General features: G+C 52.3%; 1 protein-coding gene across 1 annotated transcript; it reads left to right on the forward strand.

The window, feature by feature from the left end:
* The first annotated feature begins 3,734 nt into the window (after positions 1 to 3,734).
* On the forward strand, positions 3,735 to 15,083 carry cacng5 (calcium voltage-gated channel auxiliary subunit gamma 5). Its single transcript, XM_031894747.1, has 5 exons — positions 3,735 to 3,998; positions 9,276 to 9,362; positions 9,518 to 9,658; positions 13,593 to 13,738; positions 13,836 to 15,083. Exons 1-5 carry the CDS (start codon positions 3,791 to 3,793, stop codon positions 14,091 to 14,093), a joined length of 840 nt encoding a protein of 279 aa, XP_031750607.1. The 5' UTR covers positions 3,735 to 3,790; the 3' UTR covers positions 14,094 to 15,083.
* The last annotated feature ends 5,280 nt before the right edge of the window (positions 15,084 to 20,363 follow it).

Genomic DNA, 20,363 nt, shown 5'->3' on the forward strand with positions numbered 1-20,363 from the left:
AGTGGGGGGATAATAGCCTCTGGGAAGGGACTAGGGCTGTGGATAGCAGGTATAGTAGGGGGAGATGGTGCCTATAGTAGCAGTGGGGGGATAATAGCCTCTGGGAAGGGACTAGGGCTGTGGGATAGCAGGTATAGTAGGGAGAGATGGTGCCTATAGTAGCAGTGGGGGGATAATAGCCTCTGGGAAAGGACTGGGGCTGTGGGATAGCAGGTATAGTAGGGAGAGATGGTGCCTATAGTAGCAGTGGGATAATAGCCTCTGGGAAGGGACTGGGGCTGTGGGATAGCAGGTATAGTAGGGAGAGATGGTGCCTATAGTAGCAGTGGGGGGATAATAGCCTCTGGGAAGGGACTGGGGCTGTGGGATAGAAGGTATAGTAGGGAGAGATGGTGCCTATAGTAGCAGTGGGGGGATAATAGCCTCTGGGAAGGGACTGGGGCTGTGGGATAGCAGGTATAGTAGGGAGAGATGGTGCCTATAGTAGCAGTGGGATAATAGCCTCTGGGAAGGGACTGGGGCTGTGGGATAGCAGGTATAGTAGGGAGAGATGGTGCCTATAGTAGCAGTGGGGGGATAATAGCCTCTGGGAAGGGACTGGGGCTGGGGGATAGCAGGTATAGTAGGGAGAGATGGTGCCTATAGTAGCAGTGGGGGGATAATAGCCTCTGGGAAGGGACTGGGGCTGTGGGATAGCAGGTATAGTAGGGAGAGATGGTGCCTATAGTAGCAGTGGGGGGATAATAGCCTCTGGGAAGGGACTGGGGCTGTGGGATAGCAGGTATAGTAGGGAGAGATGGTGCCTATAGTAGCAGTGGGGGGATAATAGCCTCTGGGAAGGGACTGGGGCTGTGGGATAGCAGGTATAGTAGGGAGAGATGGTGCCTATAGTAGCAGTGGGGGGATAATAGCCTCTGGGAAGGGACTGGGGCTGTGGGATAGCAGGTATAGTAGGGAGAGATGGTGCCTATAGTAGCAGTGGGATAATAGCCTCTGGGAAGGGACTGGGGCTGTGGGATAGCAGGTATAGTAGGGAGAGATGGTGCCTATAGTAGCAGTGGGGGGATAATAGCCTCTGGGAAGGGACTGGGGCTGTGGGATAGCGGGTATAGTAGGGAGAGATGGTGCCTATAGTAGCAGTGGGATAATAGCCTCTGGGAAGGGACTGGGGCTGTGGGATAGCAGGTATAGTAGGGAGAGATGGTGCCTATAGTAGCAGTGGGGGGATAATAGCCTCTGGGAAGGGACTGGGGCTGTGGGATAGCAGGTATAGTAGGGAGAGATGGTGCCTATAGTAGCAGTGGGGGGATAATAGCCTCTGGGAAGGGACTGGGGCTGTGGGATAGCAGGTATAGTAGGGAGAGATGGTGCCTATAGTAGCAGTGGGTATAGTAAGGAATAGCAGAACAGGTTGGTGGTAACGAGAATTTCATAAAGTGAAATAAATTGTCTCATGTTTGCTACTTGCTTAGTAACCCATAGCAACCAATCAGCAGGTAGCATTTACCAGTCAGCTATTTGATAACAAGCATTGGATTGGTTGCTATGGGTTACTAGAAATGGACAAACATAAGAAGTTTTATTACATGAGGCTGCTGTTATTGTGAGCAGTAGCCAATCAGGCAGCCAGGGTTGGGAGAAGTTGCCCCGGGGGGCATTAATGCCACTAAAGCCACCGCTGGGCAGCACCACAGTTCTAGACGAGGGGGGGGGGATATTTTTGCTGTTTGTACATAACGGTCCCTGATCATTCCCCCCCCCCGGATATGATGGAACGATCCTGCAATTCACTGCTTCACATCCCAATGGGGGGGGGGGGGTGACATTTAGAGCGAGCGAGACTGATAACGAAGGGCATCTAAAGGTCTCATTAATATGCACAGCCGGCAGCAATCAATAGTTCCGCTAGCAATCACTCGTTAGCCTGGAATGGATCAGCCTTAATTGGGGTCAGTGGGTCATTAAGGGAGATCTAATGTATTCCCTATGGGAGCAGCAAGAACCCCGAATCCCATGCAGCCCCTCATATTCACCCCACTGTCTCTTCCCTTTATATATAAATATATTCCACTCCCAATAACATTTGTAATCTGTCTCCATCTTGTCCTACTGTCCCCATCTTGTCCTACTGTCCCCATCTTGTCCTACTGTCCCCATCTTGTCCTACTGCCCCCATCTTGTCCTACTGTCCCCATCTTGTCCTACTGTCCCCATCTTGTCCTACTGTCCCCATCTTGTCCTACTGTCTCCATCTTGCCCTACTGTCCCCATCTTGTCCTACTGTCTCCCTCTTGCCCTACTGTCCCCATCTTGTCCTACTGTCTCCATCTTGCCCTACTGTCTCCATCTTGCCCTACTGTCTCCATCTTGTCCTACTGTCTCCATCTTGCCCTACTGTCTCCATCTTGCCCTACTGTCCCCATCTTGCCCTACTGTCTCCATCTTGCCCTACTGTCTCCATCTTGTCCTACTGTCCCCATCTTGCCCTACTGTCTCCATCTTGTCCTACTGTCTCCATCTTGTCCTACTGTCTCCATCTTGCCCTACTGTCTCCATCTTGCCCTACTGTCCCCATCTTGCCCTACTGTCCCCATCTTGCCCTACTGTCCCCATCTTGCCCTACTGTCCCCATCTTGCCCTCCTGTCCCCATCTTGCCCTACTGTCCCCATCTTACCCTACTGCCCCCATCTTGCCCTACTGCCCCCATCTTGCCCTACTGTCTCCATCTTGTCCTACTGTCTCCATCTTGTCCTACTGTCTCCCTCTTGCCCTACTGTCCCCATCTTGCCCTACTGTCCCCATCTTGCCCTACTGTCCCCATCTTGCCCTACTGTCCCCATCTTGCCCTCCTGTCCCCATCTTGCCCTACTGTCCCCATCTTACCCTACTGCCCCCATCTTGCCCTACTGCCCCCATCTTGCCCTACTGTCTCCATCTTGTCCTACTGTCTCCATCTTGTCCTACTGTCTCCATCTTGTCCTACTGTCTCCATCTTGTCCTACTGTCTCCCTCTTGCCCTACTGTCTCCATCTTGCCCTACTGTCCCCATCTTGCCCTACTGTCTCCATCTTGTCCTACTGTCTCCATCTTGTCCTACTGTCTCCATCTTGTCCTACTGTCTCCATCTTGTCCTACTGTCTCCCTCTTGCCCTACTGTCTCCATCTTGCCCTACTGTCTCCATCTTGTCCTACTGTCTCCCTCTTGCCCTACTGTCTCCATCTTGCCCTACTGTCCCCATCTTGCCCTACTGTCCCCATCTTGCCCTACTGTCTCCATCTTGCCCTACTGTCCCCATCTTGCCCTACTGTCTCCATCTTGCCCTACTGTCTCCATCTTGCCCTACTGTCCCCATCTTGCCCTACTGTCTCCATCTTCCCCTACTGTCTCCATCTTGCCCTACTGTCCCCATCTTGCCCTACTGTCCCCATCTTGCCCTACTGTCCCCATCTTCCCCTACTGTCTCCATCTTGCCTACTGTCCCCATCTGCCCTACTGTCCCCATCTTGCCCTACTGTCCCCATCTTGCCCTACTGTCCCCATCTTACCCTACTGTCCCCATCTTGCCCTACTGTCTCCATCTTGCCCTACTGTCCCCATCTTGCCCTACTGTCCCCATCTTGCCCTACTGTCCCCATCTTGCCCTACTGTCCCCATCTTGCCCTACTGTCCCCATCTTGTCCTACTGTCTCCATCTTGCCCTACTGTCCCCACCAATGAGTGCTTGGGGGTTGCAGACATGGAAGTGACACTATTAACCCCCCGATTCCCTGTCCCCCCAGAAGCCCCGGATGCTGGGAGACATGGGCGCGTGTAGCCGGAAAGCCCTGACCCTGCTGAGCAGCGTGTTTGCCGTGTGTGCGCTGGGGCTGCTGGGAGTTGCGGTCAGTACGGATTACTGGCTGTACCTGGAGGAGGGGATCATCCTGCCGCAGAACCAGAGCAGCGAGATCAAAATGTCCCTTCACTCCGGCCTGTGGCGGGTCTGTTTCCTGGCAGGTGAGAGGCCTCGGGGGGGTAAATGTGGCAGAACCATTGGCACCGACACTACCCACAGCCGCCCTGGCTGCCAGCCCCACCGCCTCTAACCTGCAGCTCCTACATGAGAGTTATAGTTAAATAACAGCCGCAATATGCCTATGATAACCAAGCACTACCTGCATCCTTTGCTGAGGCGCTAATAGTCGTCATACCGAAGCCGGGCAAAGATCCATCCCTCTGCTCCTCATATCGTCCCATCTCTTTAATTAACACAGATGCAAAAATTTTGGCCAAAATTCTAGCGGTGAGGCTCCAAAGGGTGGTCCCCGATCTTGTACACCCGGATCAATCAGACTTTATGCCCGGGAAATCCACTGACATTAATTTAAGAAGACTCTTCACCAATCTGCAAATCCCTCACTTAGAGACCGGCACCAGAGTTGTTGCCTCCCTAGACTCAGCCAAAGCCTTTGATTCAATTGAATGGGGATACTTATGGGAGGTCTTGTCCGGCTTCGGCTTTGGCCAAACATTCTTAAAGTGGATTAAGCTATTATACCAGCATCCCACAGCAAGAGTCAGAGTAAATGGGATCACATCTCCCTCATTTTCTCTGGAAAGAGGGACTCGCCAAGGCTGTCCGCTCTCACCAATATTATTTGCCCTAGCAATAGAGCCCCTAGCCATACTGATCAGGAACTCCCCAGATATTAGAGGCCTCACATATGGTAATATCCAAGAAAAATTATCGTTATACGCAGATGATTTACTAATATACCTTGCAGATCCCATAGATTCACTGACCTCTCTGTTGCAACAAGTGGACAAATTTGGACACTACTCCGGTCTGCGAATCAACTGGGATAAATCAATCCTCTGCCCTATAGATCCTCTCCAACCACAACCAATAATACCCAACATACCTTTAAAATGGGCCAATCAATTTAAATATCTAGGGGTCTGGATAACTACAGATCCTACTAATTACATACCACTTAACCTAGACCCCTTACTGTCAGAGCTCAAAACCCGACTGACCCAATGGTCCAAGTTACCACTTTCACTCTGGGGCCGCATAAATATAATAAAAACGATATATCTCCCCAAATTCCTATACATACTACACAATGCCCCAATCCTTATCCCTAAAACTTTCTTTAAAAAACTTAACCAGATTATGCTACCATTTATTTGGAACAATCGACCCCCCAGAATGGCCTGGATAAAACTATGTGCTCCACTAGCTGAAGGAGGCCTAGCCCTCCCGCACTTTTATCACTACTTCTTAGCCTCACAAATACACTATTTACACTGGTGCTTCATTCATGACCCTTACAATCCAAACCTGCAACTTCAGGCAACAATACTTGGTTCCCTGGAAGGATTACGCAACTTTCCTTACCGGCATCTGAAAGATGCAGCCCCACTGCCAACAACCTTAACTACTCCGCATAAAGCCTGGACCACAGCACTCGCACTACTCAAGCACCCACCACCCTTAATTACGTCTAGGCTTCCACTCTGGGGCAATAAATATCTACCACAATTTAGGACACTACACAATTTCACATATTGGCCTCGCCATAAAATTAAATACCTGGGAGACCTTATGGAACACTCAACCTTCCCAACATACCTGCAGATCCGAGAGAAAGCACAACAGCCTACTCTCCCCTTTTATAAATACTTGCAGCTGCAATCTGTATTTAGGGACCAATTTGACACACTCACCCCTCAGCTAATTTCTTTACCAGCGGAGGCTACTCTACAATCCAGCAACCCAGCAAAGCTCACCTCAAATCTATATCAAACTCTACTTTCAACAGGCCCAAAACCCTTCCACTCCGCACAAATGTGGTGGACTTCCCAAATACCAGCACTCACCCAAGACGATTGGGAAGAGGCAACAGACACAATGTACAACTGTCTGATATCTACCAGAGACAGGTTAATACAGTATAAAACCTTCCATCGCCTGTATATCACACCACTAAGGTTGCACCACATGGGCCGTACCCCAACAGATCAGTGCCCGAGATGTGCAGCAAGCCCTGCTAACTTTTTTCACATGATCTGGTCATGCCCCCACATCGCTAAATTCTGGTCAGCAGTGATCAAATATCTAGCAAATAACTTATCTTTCCCCACCGTGACCGCTCCTGAAACCTGCTTGCTAGGAGTCCTAGACAGTATAATTGCCCAAAATAGCTCCCGGCTACGATATAGAATATTACTGTTCTATGCCAAAAAAACTGTTGCAATGCACTGGATGGGCACTACCCTCCCCACCGTTACAGCCTGGAAGAATCTAGTAAATGCCGTTGCCCCTCTCTACAAACTTACATATGAGAATAGGGGCGCGCCCGACAAATTTGATAAAGTTTGGGGCCCTTGGTGTGACCTGGAGGGGAACTGAAATACTCCACTCCTGTCCACACGGTAAAATCCCCGACACCTTCCCACTTCTCTTTACCACATCCTGAGCACTTAGCTCAGTAGGTTCATGAACCCAATCTTATGTAACTGCCGCCAAATCCATGCTTAAACCTTGTACTGTTACACCTTCCCCTTTGATGTTTGTAACGAACCTTAAAGACAGACCTGGAAAGAAAGACCAGCATACATTTTTTTTCTTTTTTTATTGTAATGTTAAATGTGTTTTATGTTTTTGTTTGTATGAAAAGCAATAAAATATACCTTTAAAAAAAAAAAATAACAGCCAAAAGGCAGGGGCCATGTTGAGTCTTGCCCGGGGGGCAATTATCCATTGATTTATCCAAATCACACTGGGACGTTCCCCCTCTGATAGGTCTCCCCAGGAGCAGTGCATGCTGGGATCCCTTGTCACTTCCCAGGGTGCTCTGCTTCTCTGCCCAGGGATATTGACTGGCAAGTTACATAACGTGTTGGGCGCTGCTGCCCCCGCGCCTGGGGGTGGGCCCAAAATACCCTTTAACTGTTTGTGCTGCTGTCTGGCCTCATTGTGACTCCGGCAAATGTGCCCCCTGTACCATGAAACAAGGGCAACAGGACAAGCCAGGGGGGCAGATTGATTAACTCTTGTGTAAGTGCACTAAGGATCGAATATACCACTGCCCCCCCCCCCCCCCCATAGTGAATCCAAGTTCATCAGAACTGCTGGTATTATATATAGTAGGGCAAGATGGAGACAGTAGGGCAAGATGGAGACAGTAGGGCAAGATGGACACAGTAGGGTAAGATGGGGACAGTAGGGCAAGATGGGGACAGTAGGGCAAGATGGGGACAGTAGGGCAAGATGGGGACAGTAGGGCAAGATGGAGACAGTAGGGCAAGATGGAGACAGTAGAGCAAGATGGGGACAGTAGGACAAGATGGGGACAGTAGGGCAAGATGGAGACAGTAGGGCAAGATGGAGACAGTAGGGCAAGATGGGGACAGTAGGGCAAGATGGAGACAGTAGGGCAAGATGGGGACAGTAGGGCAAGATGGGGACAGTAGGGCAAGATGGAGACAGTAGGGCAAGATGGAGACAGTAGGGCAAGATGGGGACAGTAGGGCAAGATGGGGACAGTAGGGCAAGATGGAGACAGTAGGGCAAGATGGAGACAGTAGGGCAAGATGGGGACAGTAGGGCAAGATGGGGACAGTAGGGCAAGATGGAGACAGTAGGGCAAGATGGGGACAGTAGGGCAAGATGGAGACAGTAGGGCAAGATGGGGACAGTAGGGCAAGATGGGGACAGTAGGGCAAGATGGAGACAGTAGGGCAAGATGGAGACAGTAGGGCAAGATGGGGACAGTAGGGCAAGATGGGGACAGTAGGGCAAGATGGGGGCAGTAGGGCAAGATGGGGGCAGTAGGGCAAGATGGGGGCAGTAGGGCAAGATGGAGGCAGTAGGGCAAGATGGAGACAGTAGGGCAAGATGGAAACACCCTACCCAACATATTGGCACTTAGGTGCCTCTGGATAGTAGTAGATACTCCATCTCCCCATTTTGTTACCATCTTACCCCACGGGGACAATCTCCCTGGGTTCAGCAGCTGCAGGGCAGGATCTAAGTGCAGTAAAAAAGCCGACAGAAACCAAACCTCTATGGAAAGATCCTTAAATTAAAGCTGCAGAAACAACGCAGCGATGCCGTAAGTGAAAGACTTTATCTGAATGGAACATCCAATAGAATCATCGCCATCTAAGGAAGAAAGGTTCTATGAAACCTGGAGCGACGATACTGCGGAACCCAAGGGGCATGTGTTTTCCCAGTACAGGAATTCTGGGTAATGGGCTGAAGGGGCTGGTGCAGAATAACGACCCCATTAGGGGCTGATGCAGAATAACGACCCCATTAGGGGCTGATGCAGAATAACGACCCCATTAGGGGCTGATGCAGAATAACGACCCCATTAGGGGCTGGTGCAGAATAACGACCCCATTAGGGGCTGATGCAGAATAACGACCCCATTAGGGGCTGATGCAGAATAACGACCCCATTAGGGGCTGGTGCAGAATAACGACCCCATTAGGGGCTGATGCAGAATAACGACCCCATTAGGGGCTGATGCAGAATAACGACCCCATTAGGGGCTGATGCAGAATAACGACCCCATTAGGGGCTGATGCAGAATAACGACCCCATTAGGGGCTGATGCAGAATAACGACCCCATTAGGGGCTGATGCAGAATAACGACCCCATTAGGGGCTGATGAAGAATAACGACCCCATTAGGGGCTGATGCAGAATAACGACCCCATTAGGCGCTGGTGCAGAATAACGACCCCATTAGGGGCTGATGAAGAATAACGACCCCATTAGGGGCTGATGCAGAATAACGACCCCATTAGGGGCTGATGCAGAATAACGACCCCATTAGGGGCTGATGCAGAATAACGACCCCATTAGGGGCTGATGCAGAATAACGACCCCATTAGGGGCTGATGCAGAATAACGACCCCATTAGGCGCTGGTGCAGAATAACGACCCCATTAGGGGCTGATGAAGAATAACGACCCCATTAGGGGCTGATGCAGAATAACGACCCCATTAGGGGCTGATGCAGAATAACGACCCCATTAGGGGCTGATGCAGAATAACGACCCCATTAGGGGCTGATGCAGAATAACGACCCCATTAGGGGCTGATGAAGAATAACGACCCCATTAGGGGCTGATGCAGAATAACGACCCCATTAGGGGCTGATGAAGAATAACGACCCCATTAGGGGCTGATGAAGAATAACGACCCCATTAGGGGCTGATGAAGAATAACGACCCCATTAGGGGCTGATGCAGAGTAACGCGCCATTGTTCTGTTTGCAGGGGAGGAGCAAGGCCGCTGCTTTACCATAGAGTACGTGATGCCCATGAACGTCCAGATGACGTCGGAATCCACCGTCAGTGTTCTGAGTGAGTCCAATGAGAGGCTGTAGGGCCTGTAGGACATTCCATGTGGGGTGGAGCCCATTGCCCCCCTGGGGGCCGTTAGCGCCCTATAGTGGAGCTGGGGGTTATTTCATCTTTACCTTTTTTTTCCATAAATCCAATCTCTCTTTTCGCTCCAGAAATGATTCGTTCTGCGACCCCGTTCCCATTGGTCAGCCTCTTTTTTATGTTCATTGGATTCATCCTCAACAACGTGGGGCACATCAGACCTCACAGAACTATTCTGGCCTTTGTGTCTGGAATTTTCTTCATTCTATCTGGTAAGTTCCACCTCTGCTACCAAATACATCAGCCTCCATCTCTCTCCCCCACCAAATACATCAGCCTCCATCTCTCTCCCCCACCAAATACATCAGCCTCCATCTCTCTCCCACCAAATACATCAGCCTCCATCTCTCTCCCCCACCAAATACATCAGCCTCCATCTCTCTCCCCCACCAAATACATCAGCCTCCATCTCTCTCTCCCACCAAATACATCAGCCTCCATCTCTCTCCCCCACCAAATACATCAGCCTCCATCTCTCTCCCACCAAATACATCAGCCTCCATCTCTCTCCCACCAAATACATCAGCCTCCATCTCTCTCCCCACCAAATACATCAGCCTCCATCTCTCTCCCCCACCAAATACATCAGCCCTCCATCTCTCTCCCACCAAATACATCAGCCTCCAATCTCTCTCCCCCACCAAATACATCAGCCTCCATCTCTCTCTCTCCCACCAAATACATCAGCCTCCATCTCTCTCTCTCCCACCAAATACATCAGCCTCCATCTCTCTCTCTCCCACCAAATACATCAGCCTCCATCTCTCTCCCCCACCAAATACATCAGCCTCCATCTCTCTCTCCCACCAAATACATCAGCCTCCATCTCTCTCTCTCCCACCAAATACATCAGCCTCCATCTCTCTCTCCCACCAAATACATCAGCCTCCATCTCTCTCTCTCCCACCAAATACATCAGCCTCCATCTCTCTCCCCCACCAATACATCAGCCTCCATCTCTCTCTCCCACCAAATACATCAGCCTCCATCTCTCTCTCTCCCACCAATACATCAGCCTCCATCTCTCTCTCTCCCACCAAAATACATCAGCCTCCATCTCTCTCTCTCCCACCAAATACATCAGCCTCCATCTCTCTCCCCCACCAATACATCAGCCTCCATCTCTCTCTCCCACCAAATACATCAGCCTCCATCTCTCTCCCCCACCAAATACATCAGCCTCCATCTCTCTCCCCCACCAAATACATCAGCCTCCATCTCTCTCTCCCACCAAATACATCAGCCTCCATCTCTCTCTCCCACCAAATACATCAGCCTCCATCTCTCTCCCCCACCAAATACATCAGCCTCCATCTCTCTCCCCCACCAAATACATCAGCCTCCATCTCTCTCCCCCACCAAATACATCAGCCTCCATCTCTCTCCCCCACCAAATACATCAGCCTCCATCTCTCTCCCCCACCAAATACATCAGCCTCCATCTCTCTCCCCACCAAATACATCAGCCTCCATCTCTCTCCCCCACCAATACATCAGCCTCCATCTCTCTCCCCCACCAAATACATCAGCCTCCATCTCTCTCCCCCACCAAATACATCAGCCTCCATCTCTCCCCAATCCCCTCTCCCACCAATACATCAGCCTCCATCTCTCTCCCACCAATACATCAGCCTCCATCTCTCTCCCCACCAAATACATCAGCCTCCATCTCTCTCCCACCAAATACATCAGCCTCCATCTCTCTCCCCCACCAAATACATCAGCCTCCATCTCTCTCCCCCACCAAATACATCAGCCTCCATCTCTCTCCCCACCAAATACATCAGCCTCCATCTCTCTCCCCCACCAAATACATCAGCCTCCATCTCTCTCCCCCACCAATACATCAGCCTCCATCTCTCTCCCCCACCAAATACATCAGCCTCCATCTCTCTCCCCACCAAATACATCAGCCTCCATCTCTCTCCCCCACCAATACATCAGCCTCCATCTCTCTCCCCCACCAAATACATCAGCCTCCATCTCTCTCTCCCACCAAATACATCAGCCTCCATCTCTCTCCCCCACCAAATACATCAGCCTCCATCTCTCTCTCCCACCAAATACATCAGCCTCCATCTCTCTCCTCCCACCAAATACATCAGCCTCCATCTCTCTCTCCCACCAAATACATCAGCCTCCATCTCTCTCTCTCCCACCAAATACATCAGCCTCCATCTCTCTCTCCCACCAAATACATCAGCCTCCATCTCTCTCTTCCCCACCAAATACATCAGCCTCCATCTCTCTCTCCCCACCAAATACATCAGCCTCCATCTCTCTCCCCCACCAAATACATCAGCCTCCATCTCTCTCTCCCACCAAATACATCAGCCTCCATCTCTCTCTCTCCCACCAAATACATCAGCCTCCATCTCTCTCCCCCACCAAATACATCAGCCTCCATCTCTCTCCCCCCACCAAATACATCAGCCTCCATCTCTCTCTCTCCCACCAAATACATCAGCCTCCATCTCTCTCCCCACCAAATACATCAGCCTCCATCTCTCTCCCCCACCAAATACATCAGCCTCCATCTCTCTCTCCCACCAATACATCAGCCTCCATCTCTCTCCCCCACCAAATACATCAGCCTCCATCTCTCTCCCCCACCAAATACATCAGCCTCCATCTCCCCCCATCATCAGCCCATCTCCCTCTCCCACCAATACATCAGCCTCCATCTCTCTCTCCCACCAAATACATCAGCCTCCATCTCTCTCTCCCACCAAATACATCAGCCTCCATCTCTCTCTCCCACCAAATACATCAGCCTCCATCTCTCTCCCCCACCAAATACATCAGCCTCCATCTCTCTCCCCCACCAAATACATCAGCCTCCATCTCTCTCTCTCCCACCAAATACATCAGCCTCCATCTCTCTCCCCCACCAAATACATCAGCCTCCATCTCTCTCCCCACCAAATACATCAGCCTCCATCTCTCTCTCCCACCAATACATCAGCCTCCATCTCTCTCCCCCACCAAATACATCAGCCTCCATCTCTCTCCCCCACCAAATACATCAGCCTCCATCTCTCTCCCCCACCAAATACATCAGCCTCCATCTCCCTCTCCCACCAATACATCAGCCTCCATCTCTCTCTCCCACCAAATACATCAGCCTCCATCTCTCTCTCCCACCAAATACATCAGCCTCCATCTCTCTCTCCCACCAATACATCAGCCTCCATCTCTCTCTCCCACCAATACATCAGCCTCCATCTCTCTCCCCCACCAAATACATCAGCCTCCATCTCTCTCTCCCACCAATACATCAGCCTCCATCTCTCTCTCCCACCAAATACATCAGCCTCCATCTCTCTCTCCCACCAATACATCAGCCTCCATCTCTCTCCCCCACCAAATACATCAGCCTCCATCTCTCTCTCCCACCAATACATCAGCCTCCATCTCTCTCTCCCACCAAATACATCAGCCTCCATCTCTCTCTCCCACCAAATTCATCAGCCTCCGTATTTGGCACCAAGTTGGGGGGGTTGGGGGTGTAATAAATTCAAAATGAGAGCTTCAATAAAATCCTATTTGCAAGGACATGTTTTTGATGCAGCCGAATAGCAAGTTTTAATGGAATTGCTGGAGCAAGGAAATTGCCTTTCGTGCATCAGTCTCTGACCTCTCATGTCCGTGTCACTCACTGCGAGTCGAGAGTTGCCCGTTCCCCGGGGGGCAAACCCCAAATATTCATTTAACTCTTTCTCACGTTGTTACCGGAATGCCAAATAGATCAGATGCAGCTCTAATCAATGAGATTCACCCCCGGCTTGGACGTGTATGGCTCTCTCATATTCACATGGAAACCTCTAGTGGGATTTAGACCTCCAAGGCCCCCCCCCCCCGAGTCAGACTCACCGGATACAGTATCACAGATGGGGTGGCTTGGCCACTGATCTGTAGTGAGAAAAGGATCTAATTGGGTCCATAGTAAGACAAGGTAGGAAAAGCCTTACAGGTTGCAGGTAGTGGTTGAAGGATCTAGAACCTCTGGAACATTAGAGGCTAGATAAAGAAGATGCAGGTACAGCAGCTAAAGCCGCGGCCATGATGACTGTAGTAGTCTGGAGCTGAAGGCCTAGTGTCGGTATCACACAATAACAAGTTCTCGTGTATCTGCTATCTCCACAGGCCTGTCTCTAGTGGTGGGCTTGGTGCTCTACATATCCAGCATCAACGATGAGCTCTTGAATCGGACAAAAGATCCTGAGACGTATTTCAGCTACAAATATGGCTGGTCCTTTGCCTTCGCGGCCATATCATTCCTCCTAACAGAGGTACGGCCAGATCCTCCTTCCCCACTAACACCCTAGTTCTAGAGCACCTCCAGTGTTCATTGGCTTGGCCAACATTAACAGCTCTTCTCGCCCACAGAGTGCCGGAGTCATGTCCGTCTACCTGTTCATGAAGAGATACACGGCAGAAGACGCCTACAGGCCCCACCCAGGTTTCTACCGCCCGCGGCTCAGCAATTGCTCCGATTATTCCGGCCAGTTTCTGCACCCGGAGGCCTGGGTGAGGGGTCGGAGTCCCTCGGATATCTCCAGCGAGGCGTCTCTCCAGATGAACTCCAACTACCCTGCCCTGCTCAAGTGCCCCGACTATGATCAGATGTCCTCCTCTCCGTGCTGAACCTGTAGGCCACGTTCTTACCAGCCACCTAGATTGTTGGTGTTCTGCAGGGGAACCCTGGGGGTGCCCTTCCACACTGGGATGATTCCTGCACCCCCTCATTGAGTTTAAGCCTGTATCTAAGAAATGATTGATATCAGGATGAGACCAGTATGGCCGCTGGTGGAAAGGGCACTTCCCCAGTCCCACAGTAGGGTAGATAAACCAGTTGGTTATGGCTGGTCACTGTACTACGCCGACTAAACCCCCCCCGACATGGTCGGCACGAATCCTATTGGACATTATGTTCTGGCCACAACACCTTCAGGCGTAAGCAAAGACATGACGCGTTGTGATGATGTCATATTATAGTGACGATAGAGGGCCGAAGCCCGTGTAGAAATGGCAATCAAAGTGTTAACTCTTAGGGCAATCTGTTTAATATGTGATAATGTGAATATTAGAATACTGTATTGGGATAGGACGCTTAGTATTTATGAATAGTGTATGGGGGCGGGGCAAAGAGATCTTGTGTTTGGCACTGGGGGGGCAACTGCATGGATATTGTACCCTAAAGAGAGTAGGAGGGTATATGCTGCCCTGCATCCGGTGCATTGGGGCACTTTATGTTTCTATGGGGTGGGGGGGTGACTGCAGTACCACGGCAGGGCAATGGGGGCGCTGTTCTAATGATCTTGCAGGTATCTCACCTTGGAATTGGCTTTCAGCCTGTTACATTCTACTACAGGGAACCGTAAGGTGGGCGAGCCCCTCAAATCCAGCGTTCCTATTGGACCTGTCCTGGGGTAACCCAACGGGGGGGGGGGCAAGTTTGGTAACGTTTGTGAATAACAGTGTCTGACTGGGAAAGGGGCTCGTTATTACCCAGAATCCTGCATGGCGCCAACCTACAGACTGAGTTCTTGTGTTCAGCCAATGATGTCGTAGGGAATTAGGGGGGGGGGGGTAATTCTTCCGTTTATATGCATTAAACATGAATTTGTCAGAGAATGGGAAAATCTGTCTTTGTCTCGGGGCTGAAAGGGTCCCTGCTGGGGGGTAATTACTGGGTGGGGAGCAACCAATCAGATATCTGCTTTCATTGTGCAAACAGCACTAGATTGATGAGAGCTGGTTGCTGATTGGCTGCTGTGGGACAGTGTTGCCCCCATGTTGAGCATGTTGGGTTTAGCCCCTCCCACTCAGATTCCCCATGATCCAAAGAGTAATATCTGGTGCTGCCCCCATTAACCACAGCGGGGGGGGGGGAATCGAACATGGACACGGGGCGGATCCCTACATGATGGGGGGGGGGTGCCCCGGGGCCAATAGCCAGGCCGGCATGGGGGGCGTGTCCCTTTGGATTGGGCCCCACAGGAAGAGACAGCAGCCTGGGAAGCACCAAACAGAACGTTTCTGCCAACGGATCCAGGCGGAACATACGCAGAACATACGCAGAACATACGCAGAACATACGCAGAACATACGGACCTTCCACATGTATCAGTGCAAATGAGTCTCAGCTAATTGGCCCAAACCCAATCACTCACTAATTGGCCCAAACACAGCTACAAGCATATGTCTCCCAGTACAACATGCCCCCCCCCGCCAGTACAACATGCCCCCCCCCCCAGTACAACATGCCCCCCCCCAGTACAACATGCCCCCCCCCAGTACAACATGCCCCCCCCAGTACAACATGTCTCCCCCCAGTACAAACATGCCCCCCCCCCAGTACAACATGCCCCCCCCAGTACAACATGCCCCCCCCAGTACAACATGCCCCCCCCAGTACAACAATGGATTCCTCCCCCCAGTACAACAAGATTCCTCCCCCCCAGTACAACATGGATTCCTCCCCCCAGTACAACATGGATTCTTCCCCCCCAGTACAACATGGATTCTTCCCCCCAGTACAACATGGATTCTTCCCCCCAGTACAACATGGATTCTTCCCCCCCAGTACAACATGGATTCTTCCCCCCCAGTACAAACATGGATTCCTCCCCCAGTACAACATGGATTCCTCCCCCCCAGTACAACATGGATTCCTCCCCCAGTACAACATGGATTCCTCCCCCCAGTACAACATGGATTCCTCCCCCCCAGTACAACATGGATTCCTCCCCCCCAGTACAACATGGATTCCTCCCCCCCAGTACAACATGGATTCCTCCCCCCAGTACAACAAGGATTCTCCCCCCCAGTACAACATGGATTCCTCCCCCCCAGTACAACATGGATTCCTCCCCCCAGTACAACATGGATTCTCCCCCCCCAGTACAACATGGATTCCTCCCCCCAGTACAACATGGATTCCTCCCCCCCAGTACAACATGGATTCCTCCCCCCAGTACAACATGGATTCCTCCCCCCAGTAACAACAAGGATTCCTCCCCCCAGTACAACATGGATTCTTCCCCCCCAGTACAACATGGATTCTTCCCCCCCCCCAGTACAACATGGATTCTTCCCCCCCAGTACAACATGGATTCCTCCCCCAGTACAACATGGATTCCTCCCCCCAGTACAACATGGATTCTTCCCCCCCAGTACAACATGGATTCCTCCCCCCAGTACAACATGCCCCCCCCCCAGTACAACATGTCTCCCCCCAGTACAACATGCCCCCCCCAGTACAATATGTCTCCCCCCCAGTACAACATGCCCCCCCCCCCAGTACAACATGTCTCCCCCCAGTACAACATGGATTCCTCCCCCCAGTACAACATGGATTCCTCCCCCCAGTACAACATGGATTCCTCCCCCCCAGTACAAACATGGATTCCTCCCCCCCAGTAGCAACATGGATTCCCCCCCCCCCAGTACAACATGGATTCCTCCCCCCCCAGTACAAACATGGATTCCTCCCCCCCCAGTACAACATGGATTCCTCCCCCCCAGTACAACATGGATTCCTCCCCCCAGTACAACATGGATTCCTCCCCCCCAGTACAACATGGATCCTCCCCCCCAGTACAACATGCTCCCCCCCCAGTAACAACATGGATTCCTCCCCCCCAGTACAACATGCCCTCCCCCCAGTACAACATGGATTCCTCCCCCCCCAGTACAACATGGATTCCTCCCCCCCAGTACAACATGGATTCCTCCCCCCAGTACAACATGCCTCCCCCCCAGTACAACATGGATTCCTCCCCCCCCAGTACAACATGCCTCCCCCCCCAGTACAACATGGATTCCTCCCCCCAGTACAACATGCCTCCCCCCCAGTACAACATGGATTCCTCCCCCCCCAGTACAACATGGATTCCTCCCCCCCCAGTACAACATGCCTCCCCCCCCAGTACAACATGGATTCCTCCCCCCCCAGTACAACATGGATCCTCCCCCCCAGTACAACATGGATTCCTCCCCCCCCAGTACAACATGGATTCCCTCCCCCCCCAGTACAACATGGATTCCTCCCCCCCCAGTACAACATGGATTCCTCCCCCCCAGTACAACATGGATTCCTCCCCCCCAGTCAAACAGGATTCCTCCCCCCCGTACAACAATGGATCTCCCCCCCAGTACAACATGGATTCCTCCCCCCCCAGTACAACATGGATTCCTCCCCCCCCAGTACAACATGGATTCCCCCCCCCCCAGTACAACATGGATTCCTTCCCCCCCCCAGTACAACATGGATTCCTCCCCCCCAGTACAACATGGATTCCTCCCCCCCCCAGTACAACATGGATTCCTCCCCCCCCCCAGTACACATGCCCCCCAGTACAACATGGATTCCCCCCCCCAGTACAACATGGATTCCTCCCCCCCCCCAGTACAACATGGATTTTCCCCCCCCCCAGTACAACAATGGATTCCTCCCCCCCAGTACAACATGGATTCCTCCCCCCCCCCCAGTACAACATGGATTCTCCCCCCCCCCAGTAACAACATGCTCCCCCAGTAAACAGCCCCCCCCAGTACAACATGGATTCCTCCCCCCCAGTACAACATGGATTCCCCCCCCAGTACAACATGGATTCCTCCCCCGCCCAGTACACATGGATTCCCCCCCCCCCAGTACAACATGGATTCCTCCCCCCCCCCCAGTACAACATGGATTCCCCCCCCCCCCAGTACAACATGGATTCCTTCCCCCCCAGTACAACATGGATTCCCCCCCCCCCAGTACAACATGGATTCCCCCCCCCCCAGTACAACATGGATTCCTTCCCCCCCCAGTTACAACATGGATTCCCCCCCCCCCAGTACAACATGGATTCCCCCCCCCCAGTACAACATGGATTCCTCCCCCCCCCAGTACAAACATGGATTCCTTCCCCCCCCCAGTACAACATGGATTCCTTCCCCCCCCCCCAGTACAACGATGGATTCCTCCCCCCCCCCAGTACAACATGGATTCCTTCCCCCCCCCCAGTACAACATGGATTCCCCCCCCCAGTACAACATGGATTCCTTCCCCCCCCCAGTACAACATGGATTCCCCCCCCCCCAGTACAACATGGATTCCTTCCCCCCCCCCAGTACAACATGGATTCCTCCCCCCCCCCAGTACAACATGGATTCCTTCCCCCCCCCCAGTACAACATGGATTCCCCCCCCCCCAGTACAACATGGATTCTTCCCCCCCCAGTACAACATGGATTCCCCCCCCCCCAGTACAACATGGATTCCCCCCTCCCCCCCCCTATTGTGGGGGATAGACAGAGGCATGATGGGATGAGAGGGGAGGGAGAGTTCTGAGGAGCCGACAGATGGGCCGGTTCTGGGTCACTGGGTCAGACTGGAATTCGCTGCCACTAAAGAGGTTTCTGATGATTGTGAGCGGCTTATTGGGGGGGGGCACTGGGGCTCATTCTATGGGGAGAGAAACAGAGACCCCCCCACTATGGGAAAGGTTCCTTTTGCCAACGGAACTGGCCCAGTTACCCAAGAAACACTGGGGCTAGCAAGAGGGAAAACCCACAGTGATGCCCCCCCCAGTGATGCCCCACTCATTTCTGCCCCACTGGGGCTTTAGGTTTCATCTGTTCTGTTTACTTCCCCCCCCCCCCCCATAAGCTTCCCTGTCTCTCCAGCTGGCAGTGCTGCCTTGATAAAGGGTAACTAACCCTGCTCAGTGTCAGTTGTGAGACTATTGCTCTGATGCTGAAAGTATATCCATAAGGCCTGCCATAAAGCACGGATGAACTGCTGAAATGCACAGTGACACCACGGGGGGGTTGGAGCGGCCCATATATCCACTCCCTGAAGGAAAATCACGTTAATAAGAACCTTCTGCATCAACAGTCTGAGCTCTGCTATTGGCCCTCACAGAGAGGGAGCGGCAGGGCTGCTGGGAGTTGGGCCCCCGGTGCCAGGAATCCCTAGGAGTTGTATTGATGGGGCCCCCCAGCACATTACCCTGACCCCCCCATCCCATGAGTGAATGCATCTGACAGCAGGAGGGAGGGAGCAGGGGCCCCCCAGCACATTACCCTGACCCCCCCATCCCATGAGTGAATGCATCTGACAGCAGGAGGGAGGGCACAGGGGCCCCCCAGCACATTACCCTGACCCCCCCATCCCATGAGTGAATGCATCTGACAGCAGGAGGGAGGGCACAGGGGCCCCCCAGCACATTACCCTGACCCCCCCATCCCATGAGTGAATGCATCTGACAGCAGGAGGGAGGGAGCAGGGGCCCCCCTGTACCCCCAGTGCTGAGACCCCAGGGCCAATCCCATTTCTCCCTCACCCCAAAAGCAAAACTGGGGAGACAGGGCAGACATTTAAAGGGGCAGCTTCCCTTTGGGGTACAGAGACACTTACTGGGGGTCCCACCATTGGTGGGATACAGACTTCTGACATCATCCTATAAGGGGGGTGTAAGGGTAAGAGACCCCTGGAAGCTTGGCCAATGCGCCAGTGAGGCAGAGTAGCCAATGAGACGCGGGTGGGCGTGGCCCTGTTATTAAGCAGAAGTAGGTCAGTGGTGGGAGCCGGGGGGGGCAGCAGGGCGATTACATACTGGGTGTGGGGGTAAATAATCTAGGTCACTACATTATGGATTTTGTGCAACTTGTAACTCCCTGCGTGCCGGAGAACTCCCGCCCCTCTCCTGCCCTGCGGCCCAAGAGCTCACAATCTATACAGAAATCTCTATGATACTTACAGCTCAGTCGGCACACAGCGGGCTCCCATGGCTGCTCAGATCCACTCCCAGGTCCATTGTTTGCAGCAGAGCCACAAAGCGCAGCAGAATGAGCAGAAAGGCGCGTTTTTAACCAAAAATATTAATATTATTTCTAGAAATTATACTGATTCTCTCATTCATTG

The sequence above is a fragment of the Xenopus tropicalis genome, chromosome 10 (assembly GCF_000004195.4).
Source record: "Xenopus tropicalis strain Nigerian chromosome 10, UCB_Xtro_10.0, whole genome shotgun sequence".
Taxonomy (NCBI): domain Eukaryota; kingdom Metazoa; phylum Chordata; class Amphibia; order Anura; family Pipidae; genus Xenopus; species Xenopus tropicalis.

What these genes read in the sequence shown, in the direction of transcription:
- cacng5 (XM_031894747.1), top strand. Translation starts at nt 3,791, where the DNA reads ATGCTGGGAGACATGGGCGCGTGTAGCCGGAAAGCCCTGACCCTGCTG. An exon ending in ATCCACCGTCAGTGTTCTGA is followed by an intron (nt 9,363 to 9,517) that starts GTGAGTCCAATG and finishes TTTTCGCTCCAG; the next exon opens with AAATGATTCGTTCTGCGACC. An exon ending in AATTTTCTTCATTCTATCTG is followed by an intron (nt 9,659 to 13,592) that starts GTAAGTTCCACC and finishes CTATCTCCACAG; the next exon opens with GCCTGTCTCTAGTGGTGGGC.